Genomic DNA, 27,537 nt, shown 5'->3' with positions numbered 1-27,537 from the left:
GCCGGTTATGTTGGTGACCATACCTGGTCATACTGGATGAGCATCCAAAACATAACATATGTTGGTTGTGCTGATGACCAATCATGCTCATCCTTGCTTGTTTTCCTAGTAGGGCTCTTGGTAATGGCGGCACGGTGGCGTGGTGGGTAGCGATGTCACCTCACAGAAAAGAGGGCCTGGGTTCGATTCCCCAGCCGGGCGACCAGGGAACTCTCTGTGTGGAGTTTGCATGTTCTCCCCATGGCTTCATGGGTTTCCTCCGGGTTCTCCGGTTTCCTCCCACAGTCCAAAGACAGGCAGTCAGGCCGATTGGACATGCTAAATTGCCCCATGGGAGTGACTGTCTGTCTGCCCTGCGATGGACTGGCGACCTGTCCAGGGTGTATCCTGCCTTCTGCCCGAAGACTGCTGGCATAGGCTCCAGCACCCCCCCACGACCCTGATGGAGAAGCGGCTTAGAAAATGGATGGGTGGTTCTTGGTAATCAAATACAAAACACAACAAAAACTATAGATCTAGTATTTTGGTATAGTCAATAGATATTCTCACCATTATACCTAAAGCTCCACTTCTTTATGAGCTCCTCCTGCCACTATATCAGTGTACAGTTACAGACTGTGGTCCTTCTGTTGCTGCAGTTTATCAGCCTGCTCTACTCCATTCATCACTGGTCAGTTTATGACCACAGGAGTGCTGTTGACCAGATATCATTTGGGCGTCGGCCCATTCTTAGCACAGCAGGGAAACTGAACATTGATGAAGGACTAGATGATGTCTTACATAAACAGCACTTCAGCTACAGTCTCTTAACTGTGCACCAGTAATGTGGAGCTACAAGAGAGGGGTTTCTGATAAAATGGCCAGTGCTACATGTACTGAGAACAATGGGCCTCATTCTCCAGTATCTTCCTAAGTTTGTTCTTAAACATGTTCCTGAGAAAAAGATCCTGAGAAAAGGTCTACATCAGATTCATGATGCGCAGAACTGTTCTCACCTTTGTGCTCTAGATGGGTTTTAAAAAGAAATTTGACAGGAATTAATTTGGCGAATGAGACCCATCGTTCGTATTTGCGATCACACTGATCACTGCATGCAAACACATCTGCACAAATCACAACAGTACATTCAATAAAATGGAAATTAAGATGGAGTTGAGTGAAGGCAGATTAGATTGTTTAATTTAAAGTTTAGAGAAAGCCAAGCGGGGGGAAGGGGGGTGGGCTGGGGGGTGAGAAGATAACATGCCGAACATTCAGGTGACCACTTAAAACATGCTTTATTTCAGCATCCAAAATAATTAAAAACATCTTGAAATATTATACATGTACAAAATAAGTACAGATCCTCTCGTTGGAACCATTAAAGTGTCTTGTTTGTGGTTTGGTTTTGGTTTTTTTTGTCTCTCTTTGTGACGCCTCATTTCATTTTTTTTTCTTAGAAACCTTTTATTAGAAACACATGAAAACAAAACAAAAAATAAAATAAAAGGAAAAATGAAAGGAGGTGTGCACTGTGGTTCGAGTGGAAGGAATGAAATAGTTGGGGGGTCCGTGTGCAGACACAAATAAAGACTATGGGGGCTGGGGGTTGGGGGGGTGGGGTGGTGGGGTTGTAAAAAAGAACCAGCAATCTGTCCACTTACTTAACTCACGTCAGATTAAGTGCAAATCTTTAGTAAACGTCGCATTCAGCCTTTTTTTGTTTCCTTCAGCCGACACTTTAATGGGAGGAAAAACATTGACAAGACATTGTGTTGACATTTAGCACCAAAACAGGTCCCGAAAGCACAAGTGACAGCAAAAAAATATAAAATGAGCAAGAGGAGTTTTGTCAAACACAATATACACCACAGACAGGACCTGCAGAGGAAAGTAGCACCTTTTTCTGTTACTTGTGTTTTAGTTAACTAGTTATCAGCTGGTTAGCCAGTACTTGTGGCATAGTAAGTGCCCCCCCCCAAAACCCTCAGGTAATTTGGGTGATCTTTGGTTGTTCTGAGGTAGCCATTACAAGTTTTTCCCTTGTTTCTGTAGCCTGTGTGGCACGATGGGGTTGGATGGGGTCGGATGGTGACATTTCTTTTCCCCTTTTGGCTAAAAAACAAGACACTTGACTGTCGTTTTTCAGATTTATTCAACACCAGAGAATGGTACATTAGCACTTAGCGTAGTTTTTGTCATTGTCCTTCTGCAGTGGTAAAAAAAGGCAAAAAATTCACCTGTATCGTTGTTACCTTTTGGGTTGCGTTCTCATTTTTGAGGAGGGGGGTGCGATTTTACACTTTACAAGCACATATATTATTTTCTTGTTGCCAAAAGATTCTCCCTAAAGTGTCCATGATGTTGACGCTGGTTGGCATAGTGGTCCTCAGAAAAAAAAAACATTTCTCAAAAAAAAGCAGAATGTCTCTCGAGATCACAAGCAAGCACCGTCCTCACGGATGCAAGTGTAAGCATGTGGACTGATTGCAGCCGAATGAGTTTTTTGGGGGATTTAATGCATAGAAAAAGACTCGGAGATGACCTTTAGAAATAAAACAACATTTTTAATGTCCAGATTTCTCTTTTTTTTTTTTACAAGAAGCAGACTGGGCCAACTTCTACGCCGAATTCCTGATCGGGAGCACCAATGTCCATAGGAGCGATGTCAATGATGGGAAGACGAGATGTTTTCGCTGTCTGGTAGCTGATGACTGTCTTGCCCCAAGTGCCAGTGTGTGACTGCGTGGAGAAAAGATGGAAGGAAATCAGTAAAACTGCACGCAGCATCAGCATCTTTATATCAGATAAAACATTCAATAATTAATATTACTGAATAACGATACCATAAATAATAATGACAGGGATTTATATATTATATATGTCCTAAAATCTAACAGGTAGACCGGAGTTAAGCTCATCATATGATCTTATGTGACAGTGAGTTTTAAGGTAGAGAAATATTTATATGCCATATTGGTACAGTTGTATTAATCGATCAGCAGTTGCTCCAAGATGATTCAATTCAAAACGAAGTCTATCTCAGCATATGTGATGAAATATGTAACAGAACTGAGAGAGCCTAAAATGATGAAATTTTAATTCATTCTCTTCTCCCATTTCCCCAAATGTACTCAATCAGCCCAGATATATTTATTTGCTTATTTATTTTCGCACTGGAGCTGCAAGGCTAACAAGCAATGGAAGTTTATATCCCACCAATTAACTGCATGTCTTTTATACACTGTCACAAAAGACATAATCAAGACTTTTAGAGGTTACTGAAAACCTCCACAGGCTTCGAGACCAGCGTATGATGATTGAGGCATGCAGTTCAAGCTTCTCTTACTTTTTAGCTACATTTGCTTTGTAGCTCCAGTAAAGAAGAGCTAAAGAGTTGTAGCTGAGAATATGAATCATAAGCTACATGACAGAGCAAAAGGCTGAAGGCCGTGTTAGACACATGACAGTGCTCACCGTGCAGCCATCCTCGCTGACTGTGTATGTGGAGCGGCTGTTGCCCTCGGCCCTGATCTCCACGTCGTTGGAGCCCTGCAGGAGCAGAGCCTTCTTCAGGTTGCCGGAGGCCTGGTCCATGTAGGCGATGCTGTTCTTGCAGTGGTAGGTGACGTTCTGAGAGGCTTGGTTGGACATCAGGCGCATGAAGGTCATCTGGATGTTCACGTCCTCGGGATCAGAGCCCTCGCTGCCATACTGGAACTGTGGAGAGAGAGAGAAGAACATGGGGAAATGAGCTCTTTTTCACTTGAAGAATGGGATCTCATTCAAAACTGACTTTTGGAGCATCTTCTCCTGGTCCTACCTGGAAGCCCTCAGGCATGGACTCTCCGAACCAGATGTGCTTCTTCTCGCGGGCGTTCTTGCTCAGGTACCAGTTCTTCTGAGGAACGCTGCCATGGGATGGGTAGAGGCAGGTCTCACCAGTCTCCATGTTGCAGAAGACCTTGATGGCGTCCAGAGGAGAGCCCTGGTTGGGGTCCACGTAGTAGGAGCCTTTAAGAACAAACAGGACAGGGGACGAAGAGCATGGAGAGGAGTGAGTTGACGGTGCTTTGTAGGTCAATAGTTAGATCATTTAGGTGCATAACTTTGGGATCTATGTCAAGAAGCCAGTTTTTAAAGGAATGTTTGATGCAGAAATTGAAGCAAAGCTAAACATGAATTTTTAACCGACCGCTCTTCCACTCGGGGTGGCACATCCTGAGGTCGCGGCACATGCGGGCTGGGTTCTTCTGGGTTCCCTCGGGGCTGCGGATGTTCTCGATCTTCTGGCTGAGGGACTTGAGGGTGGTGTCCACCTCGGCATCACGGTCACGCACGCTGGCGTCATCGGCTCTGTAGCCACCACGCATGTGGTCGGGTGCCTTCTCCTGCTGAGGGACAAGGGGGAATGGCTCACCGACACCAGGAGGTCCGGGAGGTCCAGGAGGTCCAGGAACACCAGGAGAACCCTGGAAAAGAGAGGAAGGTGGGTCAGGAGAGTTTGAATAAATGGACAGGATGTAAGGATGGATCGGGTGAAGGGTTTGTGGTGCTTACAGCAGGTCCCATCTCTCCAGCACGACCACGAGGTCCAGGAGGTCCAACAGGTCCAGGCAGACCGCTCACACCATCTTTACCAGGGGGGCCATTGGAGCCAGAAGGTCCCTACAGCAACAGACAGAACCAGGTGCATGATCATGTAACTGAAAAGTATTTATGGCAGGAATCTGCTTCCTATTTTGGTGCAATGTCTGTCTAAATTAGTCCCTTAAACTCTTAGGGCCTTGCCGCCTTTCAGTTCCTTAGAGATTAGGCTTCAATTGCTTACACGAGGTCCAGCGAGGCCGGTGGGTCCAGCAGGTCCGTGCTCACCAGGGGGGCCCTACAAGCACAATAAACATATTTATGGACTCAGTTAGCAGCACACACATTGTTGATGATATGGCTTTGAGACGAGGCCTACAATCCTACAATGCCTCTGTGAGCCATTGTTAGCCTCTCTACTTGATGTGTCCACTCACAGGAGGTCCGGGCAGTCCAGGCATGCCACTGAGTCCGCGGTGTCCCTTCATGCCTCTCTCTCCAGTCTCTCCAGCCTCACCCTTGTCTCCACGAGGACCAGCAGGGCCCTTCACAGACAAATACAGAGGTTTAGCATGATGGCTGACTAGTAGAGTCATTTCTTGGTTCAAAATAAGAACAAAAGGGTTTGATGGCACATACAAGAGCACCACGAGCGCCAGCAGGACCAGCGGGACCAGCAACACCAGCGGGACCCTAGAGAGAGGAAGAAAGAGAGGAACAGAAAAGGGAGAGTGACATGAGTATTCCATACACCAACACAAAAGAATCAAATTCAAAAATCCCAAAGCGGTTCTATCACACAAGTCAACGGTGATCTTTTTTGTGATTAGCTGCATCACGACGCTCTTTTCTGAGTAGGTGATGGATAAGATCAGTACTTCTAGATCATTGAAGAGCTGCATGGATCGCAAAAAAGACTATAGCTGTGTCCAAAACTGCCCTGTTCAGCTCATAGTGCAATATTTTGGGGTTCTACCACTGCAGTGGTGCCTGAAAACACAGTGCAGAAGATCCAGCAGTGTAACCGACAAAGCGGATATGGGTTACCTATAACGTATTGCGTAGCTTGGTTTGAAGATTCCCATGAACTCTGAGGAGGATTAGTGAGCCCAGCTACAATGGCGGTGCTCTATTCAGACCTGTTACAGATATGATATGGCTCTTCTCATGTGTGCAGTCAGACTCAGTGGTCATAATGGACTGCAGGACGTTTTTGTGATGGAATCTGCTGTCTCACAGTAATGAGCACACCTGTATGATGTGTCTGAAATAGTTTACTACCATCACCAATTCTGTTTCCTACAGGGATCCAGATTTTCAAATGTAGGTTGTAGTGATTAGGGGACCATTTCCGACACAGCATGTATTTATAGACAGCCTGCAAACAATAACAACCAGTTTACTGCATAGACTGAATAGAAACTAACTCGGATTGGATGTCGGTCCATTACGCCACTACTTTATTCCCCTTATTTGTCCTCCTGTTCCTTATTCAATAGTTCAGCAAACTGAATAAGAAAAACCATGTTTGGAAACCTCAGAAAAGCTAAATACTGCGATACCGTGAAGCATTGTGATGTTACGTTATTGCCATACTGTCAAACCACAACAAGTGAATCAAGCTTAAGCCTCTTGCAACTCACAGCCTCTCCACGATCTCCAGTCTTTCCAGATGGACCAAAGGGGCCAGGAGGTCCAGGGGGTCCAGGGGCTCCAGGAGCTCCAGCATGTCCAGCCTCACCACGGTCTCCCTATGGTAGGCAAAGAGACGCAATAATATAGTATCCAGATTGGAGAATGTTGTGATTCCTGTGGTTGTCAAAGCACTTTTAAGAGTATTCATGCAGGTATTCCACCTACAGAAGCAAAGTAGGTTTAAAAGTACGCCAAATGCTAAAACTATAAAGAAAGTGTAGATCACCTTGGGTCCAGGAGCGCCATCGCGACCAGGTGCACCATCGTGACCAGGGCTACCCTGTGGAGAGACACAGGAAAAGGCATCAAACGCACTGTCTTTGATAACCGGCCATATAACACAGGTTAAAGAAAGAATATCTGCCATTAATAATACATGCTATGTTAATATGATTTCCTCACCTCACGACCGGCCTCACCAGGGGCTCCACTCAGACCAGGGGGTCCCAATGGGCCAGGAGGTCCACGCTCACCAACAGGGCCAGAAGGTCCCTGCTTTCCTGGCTCTCCCTGAGTGGAGAATGAGAAGGATCACAGTTTTACCAAAACAAATCAGCTTTATGGTGACATTGATTGTTTGCAACACTGACATCTATGCAAATGAGCCCTCTAACAATTTTGTGAGCATCCTGACCAAATCTAAGAAGATCTGAATGAGATTCTTTTTTTTTTTCAGAAAAAAAATGCAAATGAGGCTAAAACCTAGCACAATACGGTCAAGGCCAATCAGCATGAGATATTTACATGTTGCTAACTGGCCCTTACTGGCTTTCAATTATTATTAGCAGCATTTGCATCTCCTGAAATAATAAATGACAGTGATTTCCATCAAATATAACGAGTGATGAGAGGTGGACTCACAGATGGTCCTTGAAGACCTGGGCCTCCTCTCTCTCCTCTCTGTCCAGGCATACCCACCATACCATTAGCTCCAGTCACACCAGAAGGTCCAGAAATACCAGCAGGGCCCTAGAGAGGAGAAACCACATTGTTACGTAAGCTGTAAGGTTCCAGCTAAGATGCAGATATATGGGCAGATAGACTAGGGAGCATTTCTGGAACAGCTGCTTACAGGGGCACCATCTGGACCAGTTGAACCTTTCTCTCCAGGGGGTCCAGGGGGTCCAGCAGCTCCGACCTCACCGGGACGTCCAGGCACTCCCTTCTCTCCACGAGCTCCTCTTTGTCCCTCTTTGCCAGTGGGTCCAGTGGGACCAGGAGGTCCAGAAGTACCCTGAGAGGCAGAGAAGATGCAACTGTATAAATGTACACGCTCCAACTAATAAATACAGTAATAACAATAACAAAGGCAGTTAGCAATGGAATACAGGTATAACTACACAGGTGACAATGCTATGTGCAACTTACTGAAGGGCCGGGAGGTCCAACTCTACCAGCAGCACCAGGGAAACCAGCAGCACCCTGTTTAAAGACAAAGATGAACAATTATTTAGACTTTTTTTTAGCATCAAATAATAGACAATCATAAAAATCACTCAGACTTTGGTATAAAAACAAAAATTGGTTCTAAAAGCAAATTCAGTTTCATTATGCACCAAGAACACACGTGAGAGGACAAAAGAAGAAGGTCCTTACAGGAGGTCCAGCACCACCACGAGCACCTTTAGGTCCAGTAGCACCAGCAGGTCCCTGGGTAAAGACAAGAGAAGCATTAGTTTGAATACAAAGTAGTCTGGAGAAAAAATATATGTATATATACACAGAGATATACAGCACTATTTATTACATCTATACAACTATCTATCTATTTACACAACCATTTGGAATGACTTACCATATAAATAATTACATAACCAGGATGAATTTAAATATATCAAACTATAGTTATAATCTTCTGTGACAATATTTATGTACGTATATGTATGTGTCTACCTAATTATTTATTCTGAGATAATATTGACCATAAGATTTATCATGCCATGATAACGTCCTCTCTTTCAGACATGACGGACACTACACTGTTTAACTGGATTAATTCATGTTAGAACCCAGTCCACTCTGCCTTGACAGATGCTGAAACAGCTGCTATTATTCCTTTAAAGAAAGTTTTTGGACCCTTTATTGCTTGCAGAAGAGCTCCAGGCTCAGTACCTGAGGTCCAGAAGCACCAACAGGTCCAGCAGGTCCAGGAGCACCAGCATCACCCTTGGGTCCAGAATCTCCGGTCTCACCCTTAGCTCCAGGCTGACCAGCTGCACCCTAAATCAGAAAAAATACACTTGAACTCGAACATTGGTAGATTCTCAATGTTCCTTACATTTATTCTTTTTTATTCTTTTCTTATGTTTCAGTGATGCTCTGATAGTACTGTGAGTAAACATGTCAGTGCTAATAAAGCACAGAAGGAATTCAACTGGGTTATACTGCCTGCAGTACTCACAGGAGGTCCAGCAAATCCAGCAGGTCCAGGAGGACCAACCTCACCACGCTCGCCCTGGGTGGGGCAGAGAGAAAACGACAGTCAGCAAATTATACACACAACACTTGGATCAATTGAAAGATCTAATGAACAGGTATGTATACAGACTTATGTAATGCAAATGTTTGGGCATGAGAGTCGACTCCTTCTGTAGGTGCTACAGAACCCTATACATTAAGACTGCCAAACACACGAGCAGATTCTTTCCTCAGGTCATCACCCTCATAAGCAGATGGCCAGTATTATCCTCTGCTGGGCCATAGCTACTCCTGTCTACACCCTGTCCACATCCATATCAATGTACAGCCTAATTTCACTCCCATATGTGATGTAAATCACTAATGTTTGCACTACCACACACACTAATGTATATTGCTTGTCCCTATACAATCTTACAATTACAATTGCCTGCATGTTGTGTATTGTTCTGTCTGTAAATAATATCTACATTGTCTCTATATTATTGTCCATATATTGTGTGGCTATTGCTTATATACTGCGTATACTCTACATTGTGTCTGTGAATTATAAGTACAAAGTCTATTTATTGCATTTAGCACAAGAAAGATGCCAACGGTGACATGGCCAATAAATCAGAATCTGATTCTCAAAAATAAATGCAAATATTAGCCTGTGCACAAGCTTTTTCATAAGACTCTACATTAATCTATTTCATATGTATTTGATTCATGTCATAATGCATCATACAGCATTTTTTACACAGAAGTTATAGGTTATATTGTCGTGCCAGGTTGGTTGAGATGTCTAATTGCTATGCATTTTGGTTTCGTATAAAGTCTCAGTGTAGTAGTTTCTGTTCAGGACACAGTTTTCAGACCACATATTGGGTCGCTGGACCATATTGAGCTCATATGCTTCTGCTGTATGTTGTTTTCGTATTGCACTCATCTCTGTTTGGAGTTATTTTTGTTTGTTTTGTGCTGAGTTACTCACAGGGGAACCACGAGATCCAGTAATTCCTGAAGGTCCAGGGGCACCAGGCTCTCCCTACAGGAGAAGAGGAGGGATAAGGCATGAAATGTGTTTTTTAATTGCAATGCAGGCTTTCAGGTTTGTTTGAAGGAGGTCATAACCTTTTTACTGTAAAAACAATGCAAGTTTCCTAACCTTGTCACCAGGAGCACCAGAGGGTCCAGAGGCTCCGATAGGGCCAGCAGGACCACGGACACCATCCTTACCAGGAGCACCATCAGGGCCTTTAGGTCCACCATCACCCTATTGAGCAAAGACCACATTAGTAAACATCATCACATAACAATATTGCTTAACCTGGTCCCAACACTTCATGGACAGACTGACTGATTATTTGACCGATTGCTTACTTCTACAGCCTTTTATTGATGTCTTCCTTATGGACATTGGAAGGTTGTGGGTTCAAATCCCAGTACTGACAAATTTCTCTTGTAGGATCAATAAGGTAAACAATAATAAAAAAGCCCTCTAAGTTATTTGAGGAACTCCCAAGTGGTGTGGCCATCTAGGCCTTAACCCCAGCATGAGTAGGTTGTGTGTTTGAACCCCAGATGCCACAGCCATCCATTAGTGGGAGCTCATGAGGATTAAATGTCTGGAGGTATTTACTGATGGCTACTTTAAGCAAAAATGTTCTATATTCTGTATTGTCTATGTAACTGAGATGCAGGATTAAGAGAACACCTCATAATACGTTTGAGTTGGGTGAGCTGTAGTGTTAAGTATGCTGGGTAATCTTATACAGTAACCTAACATCTATCAGCTGCATTTCTTCTTATAAACAACCTGAAAACATGCACACGCTCATAATAGAAGCCAAAGGCAACTGTGTGCAAACAGAAGCAAGTTTGACAAAATCTCTACCAACCGAAATTATCTTTTAGCTTAAGATCAGGCTTAAAGCATAAAATCCAGCCCACTGAGCATTTCAGCTGGTACATCCAGCACCTCAGATGAGATTCTGGATTTCTCATGGTGTGTCTGGTGTGGTCAGTATGTGGTCACTCACTCTGTCTCCTCTTGCTCCTGGCAGTCCAGAAGCACCACGCTCTCCGGGCATTCCCTGCATACCACCAGGACCCACAGCACCAGGAGCTCCGGCAGCACCAGCATCTCCCTGAACACACACAAACACACTTGTTCATACATCCGTGATGCAGGTGTTTGGATTTCTCATAAATCTATATGAAGCTTTAGTTGCTTGAAAGAAAATCTACAAAATTTTGCGCATTTAAAAAATTTTCTTATCCAACATTGTATTTAATATGGGTCAGGCAGGGATTAAGCCTAGTCCTGGACTACAATTCTACATATGTGTATGTATTATTAATACATATTTATATGTATTATTTCATTACTGAAAAACACAGTTGTGTGAAAGCCTGTTTTCTATATATATTAAACTAATTTCATAAAATGATTGTTATTTTGAATAATCCATGGAAAACTTACCCTAGCACCATCATTACCAGCAGGTCCAGGAGAACCACGAGGGCCAGAAGGTCCAGCTGGGCCTGGGGCACCACGCTCACCGGGGAGACCTCTATCACCCTGGAAGAAAGAGAACATTTATTATGAGGAGACTTCATCTACACACTGCTAAGTAAGTTGACTAGACTGAGTTTGAAAGGGAGTTTGGGGTTTGGGACACAGCACGTTCAGCCTGGAACTGAGAGGAACCACAGAGATACTCACTCTGGATCCAGGAGCTCCAAGAGGACCACCCTCACCAGGCAGACCCTGTTTAGAGACACAGACAGCCGTTAGCAATGAGCAACATTTCTACAAATGAAGGTTCCTAAATGGTTCCTAGGAAAAACATTCCATTAGTGTTGTATCTTCACATTATCAGGGGGCTCTTTACTTTTTCAACAGGTTCTTCACACTTGCACATCTCATTTACAAAAAGAACCAGGTTCTATAGTTAACCAAAATGACAAACTTTTTATATATTTTATATATTAAGCTGACCATAAATAAAGAGATATACTTGAATTTGATTAATTAATTAATAATAATAATAACAACAATAATTTGCTTCTGTTTTATCCATTAAGTCATTAAAGCAGAACACATCTTGGACATGTTGTACCCATCAAGACTATTTGAACAGTAGAGATATTTTCTAAATATTTCTAGAATTTTCTAAAAATTTAACATTTGATTGTTCCATAGCACCCACCTGATCACCAGGCTTGCCAGCCTCACCAGTAGCACCCTGAGGTCCAGGCAGACCCTGTCCAAGAAAAAAAGCATGCCAGTGACTAATATGTTGACCTTTTTGTACTTAAACTGAGTGTTTTCTTTAGGGCATCAGCTCGTTTGGGTGTGCAGGTGAACATGTACCTGGAATCCGGATGGTCCGGCAGATCCCTGCTCACCCTTCTCTCCAGTAGGTCCCTGTTTTAGAGAGGATAAGCTTTAGAACAGAGTGCTGGGGTTTGTACAATAACGTGTTATGTACAATAAATGTCGTTTTTTCTTTAGAAATGGTGGAAACGTACAGCAGGTCCAGGAGCACCAGGAGCGCCGACATCACCGTCTTTACCGGGGGCACCCTAACATGTAAACATGATCAAGAAAACATAATCAAACATTCTGTACTATCATTTATATGGGAAATTAATGCAAATTCTTTGTTTTGAAGAGGACAGAGTGGAGAAGGGTACGTACAACAGCGCCAGTAGGTCCAGCCACGCCTCTCTCACCAGGCTTACCACCCTCACCCTATGAGGGAGAGAGAGAGAAAGAGAAAGAAAGAGAGAGAGAGAGAGGTGATGTAGGACTCCAGCATTGCCTTTATGGCCCCTACTGATCGAAAACAGTGTTTATGAATATTAAAAGGCCCATATTTTACACTTGTTATAGCTATTTAGTCATTTCTTTACAGACTCATTCATGGCAAAAACAACCATGACCATTTTCACAACTTCTCTTTATCCATTACTGTGCCTTTAAAAATTATATATGTATATTAGGCTTGTTCTGATTGGCTGCCTTGTTCAAAAAAAGCAGCTGTAATACAGAAATGTATATCTTTAGTGTGAATGAGTGAGGCTAGACTGCTGTAGGCTGAACAGGTGGATGTATGACATCACAAAAACAATGTAAAAAAGGCTTAGTTGCACGTTTATCAAACTTTGGCAATGTTTACATACTTCATCGAGCTCTTTTGGGTTTTCTGTGATACAGGCCCTTTAATGGCTCTTACAATGAAAGCAAGAAGTGAATGGAAGTCTTTGCAGTGGGTCAGAAGGTGCCTTATCTTGACGGCATCTCCAGCTTATCTGTATATCTTAAGGATATGTTTTCTATGTAAACTTATTCAAGTCCTTCTGCTAAATGCTGTAAATGTGTTAGCATTGCTTACATCAGCTCCCTTAGGTCCGGGGAATCCCATCACTCCGGGTGCACCACGAGCTCCGGCAGGACCTGCAGATCCAGCAGGGCCATCCTGACCAGTAGCACCCTGTAGAAGAGCCAGACAATAAATATTTACTGAATTATACTAAAACTGCCATGTATAATATCTCTGAGAGATTTATGTACTACATATATATATATATATATATATATATATATAAATATATATATATGTGTATATATATATATATATATATATATATATATATATATATATACACACATACACACATGCTAACATTAAAGATATTAGAGCTTCTAATGTAAAACGTTTGATGCTTCAGTGTTATTTATTGTAGCTATCGCTTCACTTCAATATTAAACTGCTGTACATTTTTTAAAAAAACATCAGTTATACTGAAGTATGCCAAAGTCCTAATGCTGCTGTGCTCTCATAACATTTTAAATCTTGCTTACAGCAGGTCCAGCTTTGCCATCAGGTCCAGGAGAACCAGGGGCACCAGTCATACCCTAAAGGACAGTCATAGAAGAACAGGTAAGCCTAGAGAGAAAAAGGGCCACATGGAAGAAATCATTAAAATAAAAGGAAAAAAAAACACGTCTGACCTTAGATCCGGGCAATCCAGGCTCTCCAGGGCGACCGGGCTCTCCAGAGGCTCCCTGAGCTCCAGCAGGTCCGTTGGCTCCGCGCTCACCAGGGGCACCCTATAGTGCAGACGTGGACAGATTAGAGACAGAGAAACATCTCCAAAGCTCTCTGAATCTGCCCAGCACCATGGACAGCTCCACAAACAAGGGCTACCTGCTTGATAAGCAAAGGGAACTGAGCGACTTGCCTTGGGGCCTGGAGCACCATCGGTACCAGGGAAACCACGGTTGCCAGGGGCACCCTGCATAAAAAGATGGGACATAAAAGTACATCAGAAAGAGGAGAAAGCTCAAACTGAGTATGACATACAATGTAATATACAAGTACATCAGTAGAACTCGAATCAGAAAAGGAGGAGAGCAAGTTAATCAGAGGCAGTTAGAGTAGCTGGTGAAGGGATTTTGCTTAATTTATTGTATGTGATTCAAATATTTGGTAGAAAATGACTAAAATGGAAGGTGTGTTTGTGATAAAATTGGCCTGATAATTTTAGCGCCCTGGGTGGTTGAGCCATCTATGAATATTTAAACTGCAGTAAGTGCAATTTATAGATATTTTCCCATATGGAAGCAAAAAAAAGTGTATATATGAATTTATTTTTTAAAATATGTGCTAAATATATTTAAATGTGTTATTCTGGAATATTTAACTATATGCCAATATATGAACATATATGTCATATGTATACACATGCACTAAATGTATGTAATAGGAATTTTCCTCGTCCTAAAAGAAATATTTTCATTTGCATATTGGTAAACTGGAATAAGTGCAATTTATTGGCAATTTGACCAATTAAATGCCATTTAAAGATATGTTAACTTCAAAAAGTACAATTAAAGAATATGTACACTTTAAAAAGACGAATTTATGTATATTTCAACTTCAGTAAATGCAATACTTAATATACAGAAAGTGCTTTGAAGATCATGTGCTTCTTGCTTAGTTTAGCTAACTACTGCGATCCAGCACCAGCCTACATTTTTTATGGTGTCCTAAATATAAATGGTGGCAGGAGATCAGGAGTTTGTGTGGGGTGGACAGAGAGACAGAGTTTTTATATGGTCATTTAAAACCTACACGAGCTCCAGGAGGTCCAACAGGTCCAGCACCGCCAGGCTCACCACGAGCACCTCTCTTACCCTCCTCACCAGAAGGTCCAGCAAGACCCTGAGGTCCAGCAGGGCCCTGTATGTGAGAAAGGCAGGGAAAAAGAGAGAGTCAGTCACTGTTATGAATGTAAACATCAGTGAAGGTTACAAAAAAATTGCTTAAAAGGTATACTCACAGGCTCTCCCTTAGGACCGGGCTCTCCTCTGGCTCCTTGGGGTCCAGCATCACCCTGTGATCATCAAAATAAAGGAGAATGTTTTCAGGTTCCAAAGTGAAATCAGATGCAAAACATTACAGGGCGCAACTATAATAGATAAATAAATCAAATCTCAAAAGCACTAAATCACTAATATAAACAAGTCCATTTTCTTATATTTAAATTCATGTTAATGTTTTTGAGTGTAAGGATTTTCTTTTTATGGCTTTATGTAAGTCACAAAGCATATGTATCTGATTTGCCGCATGTGTTGTTGCATAACTTTTCAACATAAAAACAGCTTTTGGCATGAATTAAAAGTACCTGTTACTCTACGGACCAAAATAACTGGCTCAAAATTACTTGGAAAAAAGTCTGGTTCCATTGCCTTACATTAAAAGTAAGGTGGGATATATATATATATATATATATATATATATATATATATATATATATATATATATATATATATATATATAAGGGGCACTCAAACCTAAAACCTAGCATTTAATATATTATTTATCATGTTGTGTATTATTATGTATCCCTCAGCCTCATTGATTTGACACTGTCATTTGCTAGTGTTCGTCCATCAAAGTTCTCGGACTACAATACCCAGCATGCATTATGCAAATACAAGATATAAGCATTGAAAATCACCTACAGTGCTCAACAAATCCTGAGCACTAGCCAATGATCTAGAGGCAAAACAAATACAATAATTCATAAAAAAAACACCTCAATGCACTTTGGAGTTCAAAATTTACTTCCATCTTCATGATATATCATCAAAAGGTGGTTTTTCACGTCTTTAATCCAGAAAATCTCACTCTAGACTACCACAGCTATGCTGTGAGATGCTCTGTAGGCATCATAGCAACAGATGTAGTGATGGTTAAATTTTTTATTTAGGGTGAAAGTGCCCCTTTAATATGTGTGCCCTATGTCTCATTTTGGTTGTAGCTTGGTTTCAAGTAGGTACACATGCTGGGGACCTACATAGAGTGCTGTATGTGGATGGAAGCAGCAGCGTACGTACAGTGTTACCCTTGGGTCCAGGGGCGCCTCCAGGTCCAGTAGCTCCGGCAGGTCCACGAGCACCAGGGAAACCGGGAGCACCAGCAATACCAGCAGGACCCTTTGCACAACAACAATAACAACTGTAATCATAATTTATACAGCACTGTTAGTTTTAACTCCTGCTTTACACTGGACGACAGTCAACATTCAAAGTTCATGAACATATAATGAAAATGCTCCAATTAGGCATCAGAAATGATATAGATTGCGTAAACACTACTTACAGGAGATCCCTTGGCTCCAGCAGAACCATCAGCACCAGGTGCACCCTGGGAAATGGAGTAAGTGAGAGAGGTGAGTCAAGAGTACAAACAGATTTAACTAGTCTTAGGAAGCAAAAGGTCCTTTTAAAAAGATATGGCATTGGCTAATACGCCTCATTTTGCTAACAAGGCTACAAGAATCGGACACAAATCCTACAGCTCTGCTTTACATTAACATTCTGGGGAAAACTTTGCTTTTCTTATTGGAATTAAAGGGACAGTTTTCAGCATTATTTTAGGGTTTAGATGTGAACAGAGTCATTTTTGAGTGGTCTGGTGTGAAACGCTCCATTCTAGAGTCAGAACTGTTCACAGTGTTGGTGATGGGAACCAGACGTCCACTTCTAAAAGCTTCATTAAAAATACATGTAATATACTAATAGACATGGCAACCTCTGGTTCCTATCACCACCACTGTGAGGAAATCTGATTCTTTACCATTGAATATTTCACTCTAAATGACCTTGTATACATCCCGAACGCTGAAGTACGCAGGAATTTTGAAATTCCTCTTTTATTGTTTGTTTGACATCATAGAGGGATGCATGCATGGCTTCTGGCTTTACTCCCAAAGGCAGGGCTTTTGGCAGGTGTTCCTCCCATTTTGTAGGCCTAGATTTTAAAAAGGCTAGTGTATATGACTGATGTAAATTTTTCATTTTCATTAAAAATACATGTAATATGGTACAATTCATGTCTGGAGATCTTTGACTCACAGCAGGGCCGGCAGCTCCAGCAGGTCCGGGGTTACCAGGCTCTCCACGGGCTCCCTGAGGTCCCTCTGAGCCACGGCCTCCAGCGGGGCCAGTCTCTCCCTAAAGAGGGGCAAGAGGAGATCCATAAGCATTTTGAGAGTCACAACAAAGGGGTGTATGTATTACTACAAAAACAATGAATATTTGCATAATGTTAATAATTACTAGGAGCTAAAAAGAGGCTCTAATCTGTTCTTGCCGCTAAAAATCTACAGGAAACAAGTTTAAATGCTTTTTAATGAGCTACAAAAATAAAAGGAGTACTATAGAAGACAGAGTTGTGTGTTTGCATGCTAATGATATCTACCTTAGCTCCAGCACCACCAGGGAATCCAGGAGGACCAGCAGGGCCAGTGGGTCCCTAATGCAGATGAATACATTAGAGAGAATCAATTATACAAACATGATACAAACAAAAATTCAATATGTAATTAAAATTGAGTGGTCACATTAATGTTTTAGCACAGAGGGATTCCAGAGAACAGAATACAAACAGACGGCAGATTATACTTACGTGAGGTCCAGCAGGTCCGGAGTTGCCATCGTTACCACGAGCGCCCTGTAGATAACGCACACATTCATCACAAGAATGAATTGCAGAAATAAATCATCTTCCTTGATGCCTGATTTAGACACTGTGCTCATATAAATAGCTAAAATACCTTTCAAAGAATTTGTATGTTTTGAAAAACATCTATTTATCTAAATACGCCACTTAAATTTGCCCCAACAGGGTTCATATTCCAGTCCAGGGTATGAAAAAATTTAAACGACTTATCATATTAGTACATATTAGATTGTGATAATACATAATACAATATCTATTTTTTCAATACATGCACATTATTTTTCATTAGTATTAGCTCTCTTTTATTATTACCATCATTATGCAGCAAAACAGTTCACATGCAATAACGTACAATGTTAAATTGTGCAGTGACCATAGGACTTTTTGGAGTTATGAACACATGCATGTGAACATATATTGTGATCTTCTACTGTCTTATTATCCAAACAACAGTGCCAGGCTGACCATGTCAGTAACTTTTCTGAATATACATCTAGTACAGAGAGTCCAAATTAAATGCCACAGTACAGCTTATTTGGAAAGATTTAAAGAGGTTTGTGTGCAGAACAGTGCAATTTATTGCTCACAGGTCAGTTCACATGCTACAAAAGGTCCTGCTGTTGCTAGAGTGGTCAAAGCAGTGGTCAGGGCACTTACAGCAGGGCCAGAAGGTCCAGGGCGTCCTCTCTCACCAGGCAGACCGCGAGGGCCCTGAAGGAAGGAGAAAAGGATAAGAAGAGTTGAGGCACTCATATAAAAAGTTCACCGTAAGAAAGTGACTCTTCATCATTGGTTATATTAGGAATCACATAATGCTCTGAATATTTAGACAAGTAAAAAACAACAATGAGTTAACAAGGCTTGCACACCTTGCAAAGCATTTAAGAACACAAATATATAAATACTATGTAATACAAAATGCATATAAATGTCCATAAGGCTCTGTTTGCTAATAACGCACATTATTGTAACCCAAATCTCCATCTAATCACTGCTGATGCACTAAAAAGGTCAATTTTAATCCTTTTTTTAAACGATCATTCGAGTTCAGTCATGATGCCGCTAATCTTATGCTACTTTATCAGTGTTTCCCAAAGAAACTGACCTCATGGATCAATTTGTGCTCTTAAAAAGATGAATGGAGGGACTAACCATAGCTCCAGGAACGCCATTCTCACCAGATACACCAGTCTCTCCCTGCAGACCAAAGACAACACAATTCACTTGCATTCAACGCTCTATTTTTAAGTCCATGCAAGATAAAATATTCAGAGTACTAAGTTAGCTGGACATCTGAAAACAAGGGAAAAATAACCGTCACTGTGAAAGCGCCAATGCTTAATACTCATTATTATTCAAGTGTAATATTCATGATTTAATCACTGACTAGTCTATGTTTCATATATACATGCATATTTATCTTTTTATTTACTTCTTCATTTGTACACACAATTATACCCAGGCTGCATACAAGTGAATGCATGAGACGGAGGACCATACCTTAGGGCCAGCAGGTCCAGCATCACCCTTGGCTCCATCTAGACCAGAGAAACCCTAATAGACAGAGATCAAAGACAGAGCAAGGGGTTACCAAGAGGTCAAAGGTCAAGTAAGAAAATGATTATGACGTCAAAAGCTGAGGTGCTTACTCTGTGTCCCTTGATCCCGGGCAGTCCAGGGGTTCCGGGGAATCCACGAGCTCCCTATAAGAGACAAGACAGAACAGTTTAACAGAAGCTGAGGGTTTTATTCCATTCAGTGGTGCTGCCCCACTTCATTAGCTCCATTAAATCTAATGTATCATCTGCAGTACTTTCAGAGACTTTGTCTCTTTTAAGTAATTAAAATGGTGAGTACAGTACAGTACAGTGCCCACAGTGGTCAGTAAAATGGATCAGTGTATGGAATTGGAGCTTTCTGTGTGCTACCGTGTTTCCTATCACTGCATAAAAGAAGCTCCATGCTGCCTTTATGATTAGATGCAATGCTGTGTTCACCGTTTCCTCTGTATTGACCATTTTTAATGTGCATTCGCTGTACAGTCTGCATTGACTATATTGACCGTATTTACAATATTCACTATAAAGTCTATATTGACTGTACTGACCACATTGACTGTATTTATAATATGCATTATAATGTCCATACTGACTGTACTGAGTATACTGTGTTGAGTATATTCACTGTATTGACTGCATTGTCTATACTGACTGTATTTACAATATTTACTATGTCTATGTTGACTATACTGACTATATTAATTGCGTCGACTGTATTCACTGTAGTGACTGTATTCGCTGTGTTGACTGCACTACTTGCATTGACTATATTGACTGTATTCATTGTACTGAATGTTGCTGACTGCGTATGCTGTAATGACTGTATTTGTTGTACTATCTGTATTAGCAGTATTGACTGTAGTCCCTGTATTGAGTATTTAAGCTCCTCTGACTGTATTCATTGTACTGACTCCATTGACTTAATTGACTGTACCTGCTGTACTGGATGCACTGAGTGTCCTGATTATACTGATAGTATTTACTGTACTGGTATATTCCCTGTATTTATGATGTTATAGGACTCCAATATGAGGGTGAGAAGAGACTCAAGCAGGGCTACAGACCTGAGGACCAGCGGCTCCACGCTCACCAGGGCGACCAGCTTTGCCAGCCTCACCCTATAAAGAGAAATTTCATGTTTTTGTCATTGTTTGAAATCAAATGTAAATGTAATTCATCGTGTAATCACACTGAAATACTTATTTACTGTAAATGTAATGTAACGTACAGTCAAATGTACAGCTCGTACATCCTAACAGTGAGGACTGGTCTAACTCATTAAACGGTACAGCAGCTGGAAAGTATGAGATGGCCTGGACTTACATCATCTCCGTTCTTTCCTGGAGGACCAGGGGGGCCACGAGCACCCATGGGACCCTGCAGATAATCAGGACAAGCAAGGGTGAGTGATTTGTTGCGATTTACTTTTTACTATGTTGTAATTTGTCAGAAATGTTGTAAAAATTGAGGAAAACTTCTGCTTTCTAAGAATCACAAAATATCTATTAACATAGATACTACATATGCTACTACATATAGATATTAACATGTATGTAAACATTTGGGACATTATACTGTTATGTATAGATATCATGTCCTTAACAAGGTATAAAAACAAACCTACAAGTGCAAATCATTTGTGGTAAGAAAGTGAGCCAATCACAGAGTGTCAGAGAGGGAATACTCACAGAGGCACCAGGCTCACCAGGCTCGCCAGGGGGGCCAGTGAATCCTTGAGGGCCCTGAGAGAGGAAAAAGACAGAGCTGTCAGTAACATTGCTCTCTAAGCTGAAAACACCTTTTAAACTAGTGGTCATTATCCAGTATGACTGATTTAAAAAGAGTGGCTGTGAACTTTAATATTACAAGTAATTATCTGTTATAAATGTCTTAGCACATGTTTGGGGTTGGGGGGGGGGGGGGGGGAGGGGGCAATGAATAAACTGGGGGAAAACTGTGTAAACATGGTGACCACTTGATACCACGGTACCAGGTAACTATATAGGTGCCCCGCAAGAAAGTGTAAAAACTTACAGGAGAACCTGCAGATCCAGGAGGTCCACGGGGACCCATTGGGCCCTATGGGAGAAACACAGAGAGAAGCAATTAGCTACTGTGGGTCATTTTGACAAACCATGCTGAAAATGCTACAATGCAGAAAACCAATGTAGATGCATTTTATAGTATTACAGCCTGAATATTGAGGTCATGTGAGATGAGCCTGAAAGTTGAGATGTTCTGAGATCAGATTGAGTGGTGAGATATTTTTAGATCTGCTTGAATGTTTTGAGATCAGCCTAAATGTTGAGGTGTTTTGAGATCAGCCTGAATGTTGAGGTGTTTCGAGATCTGCCTGAATGTTTTGAGATCAGCTTGAATGTTGAGGTAATTTAAGATCAGCCTGAATGTTGAAAAGTTTTGAGATCAGCCTGAATGTTGAGATGTTTTGAGATCAGCCTGAACGCTGAGATGTTTTGAGATCAGCCTGAATGTTGAGGTGTTTTGAGATCAGCCCGAATGTTGAGATAGTTTGAGATCTGCCTGAATGATCTGAGATCAGTCTGAATGTTGAAGTGTTTTGAGATCTGCTTGAATGTTTAGAGATCTGCCTGAATGCTGAGATGTTTTGAGATCAGCCTGAATGTTGAGATGATTTGAGATCTGCCTAAATGTTCTGAGATCAGCCTGAATGTTGAGGTGTTTTCAGATCTGCCTAAATGTTTTAAGATCAGCCTGAATGTTGAGATGTTATGAGATCTGCCTGAATGTTGAGGTATTTCTAGGCCAGAAGAGAAACGAGGGGCAATTATGGGGGGCAAAACAGTGAAAGTGAAAGACATCTTACTGCTGGTCCTGGGACAGCTGGGCCACTGGACTTCTCACCGCCATAAGAGATCTGGGGCAGGAAACCCTGAAAGAAAATAAAAGAGAAAATATGATGCAAAATAAAGTTTTTTTGTGAAATATCTGTGGATCCAGCTAATAATCAAGGCATTTTCATTAACCTTTAGCTGGCAGGTTAGTTGTCCCTACTTCTCTATCTATGGAGTTATGGAGATATGGAGATATCTCTATCTATCTACTGCACATGCTACTAATATCTGGATCTTCTTGGGTTTTTCACATAGACAATCAGTTAATACTATTTAGGTATATCAAGTTAAAACAGGTCCATATATTGTTTTCCCTATCTGTAACTTGCACATTTTCTTGCCATCTAACTCATAATCAACCCACTATAGCATTCACTGGCTCTGAGAAGAAGGGTCAAAGGCGCTGTCCACTTTACCAGTGCTGATTTCAAAGGGAAATGTGACAGTGTACATCTTACTGATTCTTATTCTGCCCTGGCAGGTTCTACAACAGAAATATTCTGCTTCAATAACTTCCAATAATCCAAAGATTTAAAAAAAGTGAAAGAATTTAGGCACCTAAATTATAAATAACATCCTGCCTGGGTTTCCAGAGTTTTTATCTATACAACTGCTATGAAACTTTCAGCTTATACCATTATTCTATTCAGACTACATCACTAAATAACAATACACTGGCTTTCAGATCCATTTTAAAATATATGTCAAGAATTTATATAGATCTTTACTGAAGAGTTCTGTTCACAGGTGCACATAAACCACACAAAGCCAGTCACTATTGGTTTTGCTTGCTGTCCAGTCTGGGGCTACTCAGATGCTGCATCTGACTGACGCTGTGTAAGTCAATAAAAGGAATATAACAGTTCAACTATTGTATTGAACTGTATTGAACTGTGTCATGACATCTTACTTAATGACTACAGCAATTCGCTGGATCACTATATGATGCAACCTTTGTTCCAAATAATTTACTTTTATGCTGTTAAGTGATGTAATAAACTAATAACGGAAACATATAGACTACACAACATCAAACTTAATACTCTATAGGCTTTTGTTGCCCCTACTGACCTCACAACAGTTCAGTGTGCGCAGTTCTTCATAAAGAAGCCAGAATGATCAGTTTTGGTTCCCTATTGAAAGGTCTTTGGGAAAAAAAAAACTCAATTGATAGGTTCTTATGGCAACCAAAACTGGTTCTCCTACGGAACATAGAACCCTTTTTGACACCTTTGTTTTTGATAGTGGAGAGTTCACTTCATTTATGTGCCTGTTAAAGTGCAACGTGGCAAATCCGACACAAAGCCAGTTCGTTTACTCACTCCGCCGAGACCAGGGGGTCCAGGGGGGCCGGGAGGGCCGGGAAGTCCGGGTTCTCCGGGAATGCCATCACTACCAGGAGGCCCTTCAGGACCCTGCCAAAGCAACCGCAAATGGATATGAGACACAGCTTTTGGCGAGGTTATAAGGGATATAAGGATAAGGATATAAGGGAAAAAGACCATTAAAACAAAGTAATATGTAAACAAAGCTTTCCGTACATAAAATAACGATTCTATGTGGAGGCTAGAGCAGAAGGTGAGCATAACAACATGTGATCATGTTCATAAATTGAATTAATGAATTCATTAAATCTGCAATTATGGCCATTGAACATATAGCAAAGGTGCAAGAGTTACAGCAGACGATATCAAACAATAATAATAATTATAATAATATGACTGTTCAAAAGGCCTCCTAATTCACATGCCAGGGGTCAAAGGTCAGTAGGATGATGAGGTCAACAGGCTGACTGTACAACTTCCATATCCATAGCAACCATATGACCTCACTGTCTAAGTAATGATAGCTGCTGTTTAATTTAAGTATCCTACAGCATCTGCATTCACTGTATTATACCAAATATGTCTGTACAGCAGTTTTAACCACAATAAAGCCAACCACAAGTCAATGGGCTACAGTTATACTCATATACTTATAAGTAACATATTCACACTATGTATTCTCGAACATGAGGGAACTAAAGGTCTCTCAGACACAAAGATGTTCAACTAAAATTAGCCCTTGCTAAACCAGCCTGTAATTAAAACAACTACATCAGCCCTGCTGATCAAATTCAGATGAGCAGCTTACATATCAGCAGAAACAGCAGCTCAAAAGAAGCGAAACATCACTCACCGGGTCACCCTTGGGACCAGGATCGCCAGGGATTCCAGGACCCTAAAATTATAAACATGGGTTCATATCGTCATACCTCAATATATATTTGCCAACTAAGAAGAATCATTTGGTTTTCTTGAACTTGTGCTTTTGCAACAGGCCAATTCCATTTTGGTTAAATTGTATAATCAAGGTTGAGTCCATTTTTTTGCATATTCTGTACAGCCAGCATCTTTACTAACCTGAGGGTCAATTTCTGGGCCCTGTCCGTCTACAAAACCAAAAGAAAATGAAAATTAGAGCTTTGTAAACACAGTTTGTGTGAAATCAAGCAACAGAAGCAAGTCTAAACAAAGCTTTCACGCTGTGGCTGCTTAAGATATCAGACGAAGCGCTCTCTGGGGCCCAAGGGAAAAAACACAAAGCCACACAAAAAGCAGCAATGATGGGCCCGTCCAAAACTGAACGTCAATCCAGTGTGGGCTGGAAATCTGCTCGATCCTGATAGATCCAACAGCGCAACAGCGCCCTCCCAACTGAGAGTGCCTCCAACAGGACGGCCAGTGGAGGAGACCACCCCGCTTCATCTGATATTTCCCAAGCAGACCAGGTGACAAAGGCAGCTAGAGGGCAACATAAAAGCTAGCACGGCCGCGGGGCAGCAGGTGTGAGACTGGTGATATGGCAGTAGTACCCTCGGGGCAAATAGGGCAGCATTCTCCATCGGGAATGATTGGATCGGCGCAGTCGGTTGTGTCCTCGCAGATCACCTCGTCGCACAGAACCGTTCCACTGTCGCAGACACAAATCCGGCATGGCTCAGGTTTCCATACATCCTTGTCGTTGTAGGATTGGCCTTCTAGCGTACAGCTACCGAACAGGGCTGTGGGGAGAGGGAATTAAGAGCGGAAGAAGGTCATTAAGTTCCTCAACATTTTCCACAGCCATCTGAAATGAGGATCTACAAGACCAACTCATCAAGGTGCCTGTAAGTGTTTCTACACTTTTTCATGCGTCTGAATAAGCTGTAATACAGATGTAGGCATTTGCAACTGCATGTGCATGTTTCCTTTCCACGTTTACAGCAGTGCAGCCCATTTTGTATTATGGTTTTTATTGAATTTGCACAAGCCTGGAATATTGTTAAATGCTTAAACGTGGCTTTGTTGGATCTCAGTGTGGTAAAATGGGTTAAAATAGTTGAATCATATTCGAATGGGCGTGTTTTAATTTTGGGGTTGGGCCTAGAACAAAAAGAAAAAAAATTGCAGTACACGACTCCACCAGCAGATGCCGCCAGTGTATCGCAAAAGCGCACCCAAACTCACGCCCTCACTACATCATCGAATTAAACTAATTAATCCGCACGTTTTACATTGAAAAACAGGGAAAAAACGTTGTTTCGTAGTTTTATTCGCTATTTTAAGCAATAATCACTTTGCACCAACTTAAAGCAGAAGGTCTGCAGATTTTGCACATCTGATGGATTTATTTCACTTTTCCATCCGCAACTCTTCACTTGAGAAAGAATTGCTGATACGTTTCTTTTTCTTTTTATTTCATTCCCACAAGAAATACCTTTTTAAATTCGAGGACAAATCGCGAACATGTCAGTACAAGCAGATGAAACGAGAGGAGAAGCTGTTTTTTTTCCTTCTTCTTAGTCATTTTTCAAACTTTTTTTAGGGAGACGCACAAAGGATTTGCAAAACTTAAAAGGACAAAAAACTTCTTCTTCTATTTAGAACTGTATGTTCCACCTTGACTGACACCATTTAAGGTGGAACGGATAATCTTTCCCCCCCAAAAAAAACTACACAAAACACCACCCAAAAACACAAAAGGGATACTCACTATCCTCCTCGCCTTGTCCTCTGACCAGAAGGGCTGTGGCTGCGAGCAGCAGCCCTAACCGAATATCCACAAAGCTGAACATGTCTAAAAGCTAGACATGTAGACTCTTTGGGGCAAGGGACAGCCTGCTTTTAGCTCCACTCATGCACGCTGGGTCCGGCCTGTGTGTGTATGTCAACTCCGATCCAGACCCGAGCGGATACGTCCCTACTGCCTAAACATAAGGCTCGCCCGGGCTTTTATATGCCACCAAGTTTTTTTGGGAGGCGCCGAGAGCCCTAAATAATCCGTCTGCATGTTCACAGAACCTCCCTCCTTCTCCAGGACCTAAGGGCCGCCTATCACACAGCATCTGCCTCCTCATTACAACGTGGACGTTTTCAAACATGTTAGCATCTCTGAGGGCAGGGATGAAGCTGGACGTCATGGTGAAGGACCTCCATGACTCTGGAGTGTTACACGTGCTTTTCCTGTGTTTTTTGGTGGTAAAGTCGGACCTGGAGTCCTTTTTTCCCTGCTTTGTTTCATATATAAATCTGAATAGATTTCAAATATGTGACATATGGATATTATACTATGGACTTATATGTGACACATATGCCAAATTGTCTGTTTTCAAATATGGGACATACATTTCAGCCATATGTCAACGCACACAGACATTGATGTGTATGTAATTGGCAATATATGATGGAAAACACTTTTCCTATATGGATGACATATATTGCTCATATATCGCGGCGGAAGAAAACCTTGTATCTCCATTTTTCAGTTTTTGACATAATCTGAATTTGTCTTGTTCTTTACATTGTGTGTAAATTTCATGAAGAAGGGACCAAAGGAAATGACAAAAAATTACTTGGAAAGATGTCTGGTTCCATTGACTTACTTGAAAAGTGTTTTTTCCTTCTCCTGTAAAGTTACCATTTTGGAGATAGGGGGTTTTCTTCTGACAACAGCGATATGCTAGCTTCATTGTATATAATATGAAGGTTTCTATTGCTTGTATGTTGGTGGTATATTTTGATTTTTTTTGCATTAAAAAGTCTTTTGGTGTTTGTATCTGACGTATACTATGTGTCTCATCAATATCCATCCATCCATCCATTTTCTAAGCCGCTTCTCCGTCAGGGTCGCGGGTCTCATCAATATATCATGCATATATGAGTTCATTCACCCATCAGACACATATATACCATTGATATATTGTGAATCGTCCGATATATGATGCTTATATGCATGTACATATACGTGCATTTATTTGAAGTACATGGTATATGTTACACACATGGCCATATATCACATTTCTGTATGGGGTCAGAGTTAGCATATGATGCTAATGCTTTTTCCCATGGTGATTTGGGAGAGTTGTTATTGTGAGCTTTGTTT

At 41.4% G+C, this 27,537-nt stretch overlaps 1 protein-coding gene across 1 annotated transcript; it reads right to left on the bottom strand.

The window, feature by feature from the left end:
- Positions 1–1,258: 1,258 nt before the first annotated feature.
- Positions 1,259–26,374, bottom strand: col1a1b (collagen, type I, alpha 1b). The gene is made up of 51 exons (XM_017725380.2): positions 26,149–26,374; positions 24,989–25,177; positions 24,537–24,565; positions 24,313–24,354; positions 23,457–23,549; positions 22,107–22,172; positions 21,296–21,340; positions 20,950–21,003; positions 20,585–20,638; positions 20,326–20,379; positions 19,352–19,405; positions 19,203–19,256; positions 18,855–18,899; positions 18,360–18,413; positions 17,649–17,693; positions 17,442–17,495; positions 17,096–17,194; positions 16,341–16,385; positions 16,076–16,174; positions 15,016–15,069; positions 14,808–14,915; positions 13,915–13,968; positions 13,685–13,783; positions 13,535–13,588; positions 13,065–13,163; positions 12,368–12,421; positions 12,199–12,252; positions 12,041–12,094; positions 11,877–11,930; positions 11,390–11,434; positions 11,147–11,245; positions 10,704–10,811; positions 9,830–9,937; positions 9,656–9,709; positions 8,663–8,716; positions 8,374–8,481; positions 7,858–7,911; positions 7,630–7,683; positions 7,334–7,495; positions 7,123–7,230; positions 6,664–6,771; positions 6,488–6,541; positions 6,210–6,317; positions 5,206–5,259; positions 5,004–5,111; positions 4,811–4,864; positions 4,540–4,647; positions 4,175–4,451; positions 3,803–3,993; positions 3,457–3,699; positions 1,259–2,721 (listed from the first exon to the last, which is right to left on the bottom strand). The coding sequence occupies exons 1-51, from the start codon at positions 26,228–26,230 to the stop codon at positions 2,575–2,577; spliced, it is 4,347 nt and encodes a 1,448-aa protein (XP_017580869.1). The 5' UTR covers positions 26,231–26,374; the 3' UTR covers positions 1,259–2,574.
- Positions 26,375–27,537: the final 1,163 nt, after the last annotated feature.

Source organism: Pygocentrus nattereri, chromosome 13 (assembly GCF_015220715.1).
Source record: "Pygocentrus nattereri isolate fPygNat1 chromosome 13, fPygNat1.pri, whole genome shotgun sequence".
In the NCBI taxonomy this organism is placed as follows: Eukaryota; Metazoa; Chordata; class Actinopteri; order Characiformes; family Serrasalmidae; genus Pygocentrus; species Pygocentrus nattereri.
Note: the sequence above shows the minus strand (reverse complement) of the source record. Positions and strands in the feature narration are given on the sequence as shown.

Excerpts from the sequence above, each read along its gene's own strand:
- col1a1b (XM_017725380.2), bottom strand. The coding sequence starts at position 26,230 with ATGTTCAGCTTTGTGGATATTCGGTTAGGGCTGCTGCTCGCAGCCACA. Across the intron at positions 24,355-24,536 it reads GCCCAGAAATTGACCCTCAG|GGTCCTGGAATCCCTGGCGA; the intron begins GTTAGTAAAGAT and ends TTATAATTTTAG. Across the intron at positions 13,784-13,914 it reads ATGGTGCTCCAGGCCCCAAG|GGTGCCCCTGGTGAGCGCGG; the intron begins GCAAGTCGCTCA and ends TCTGCACTATAG.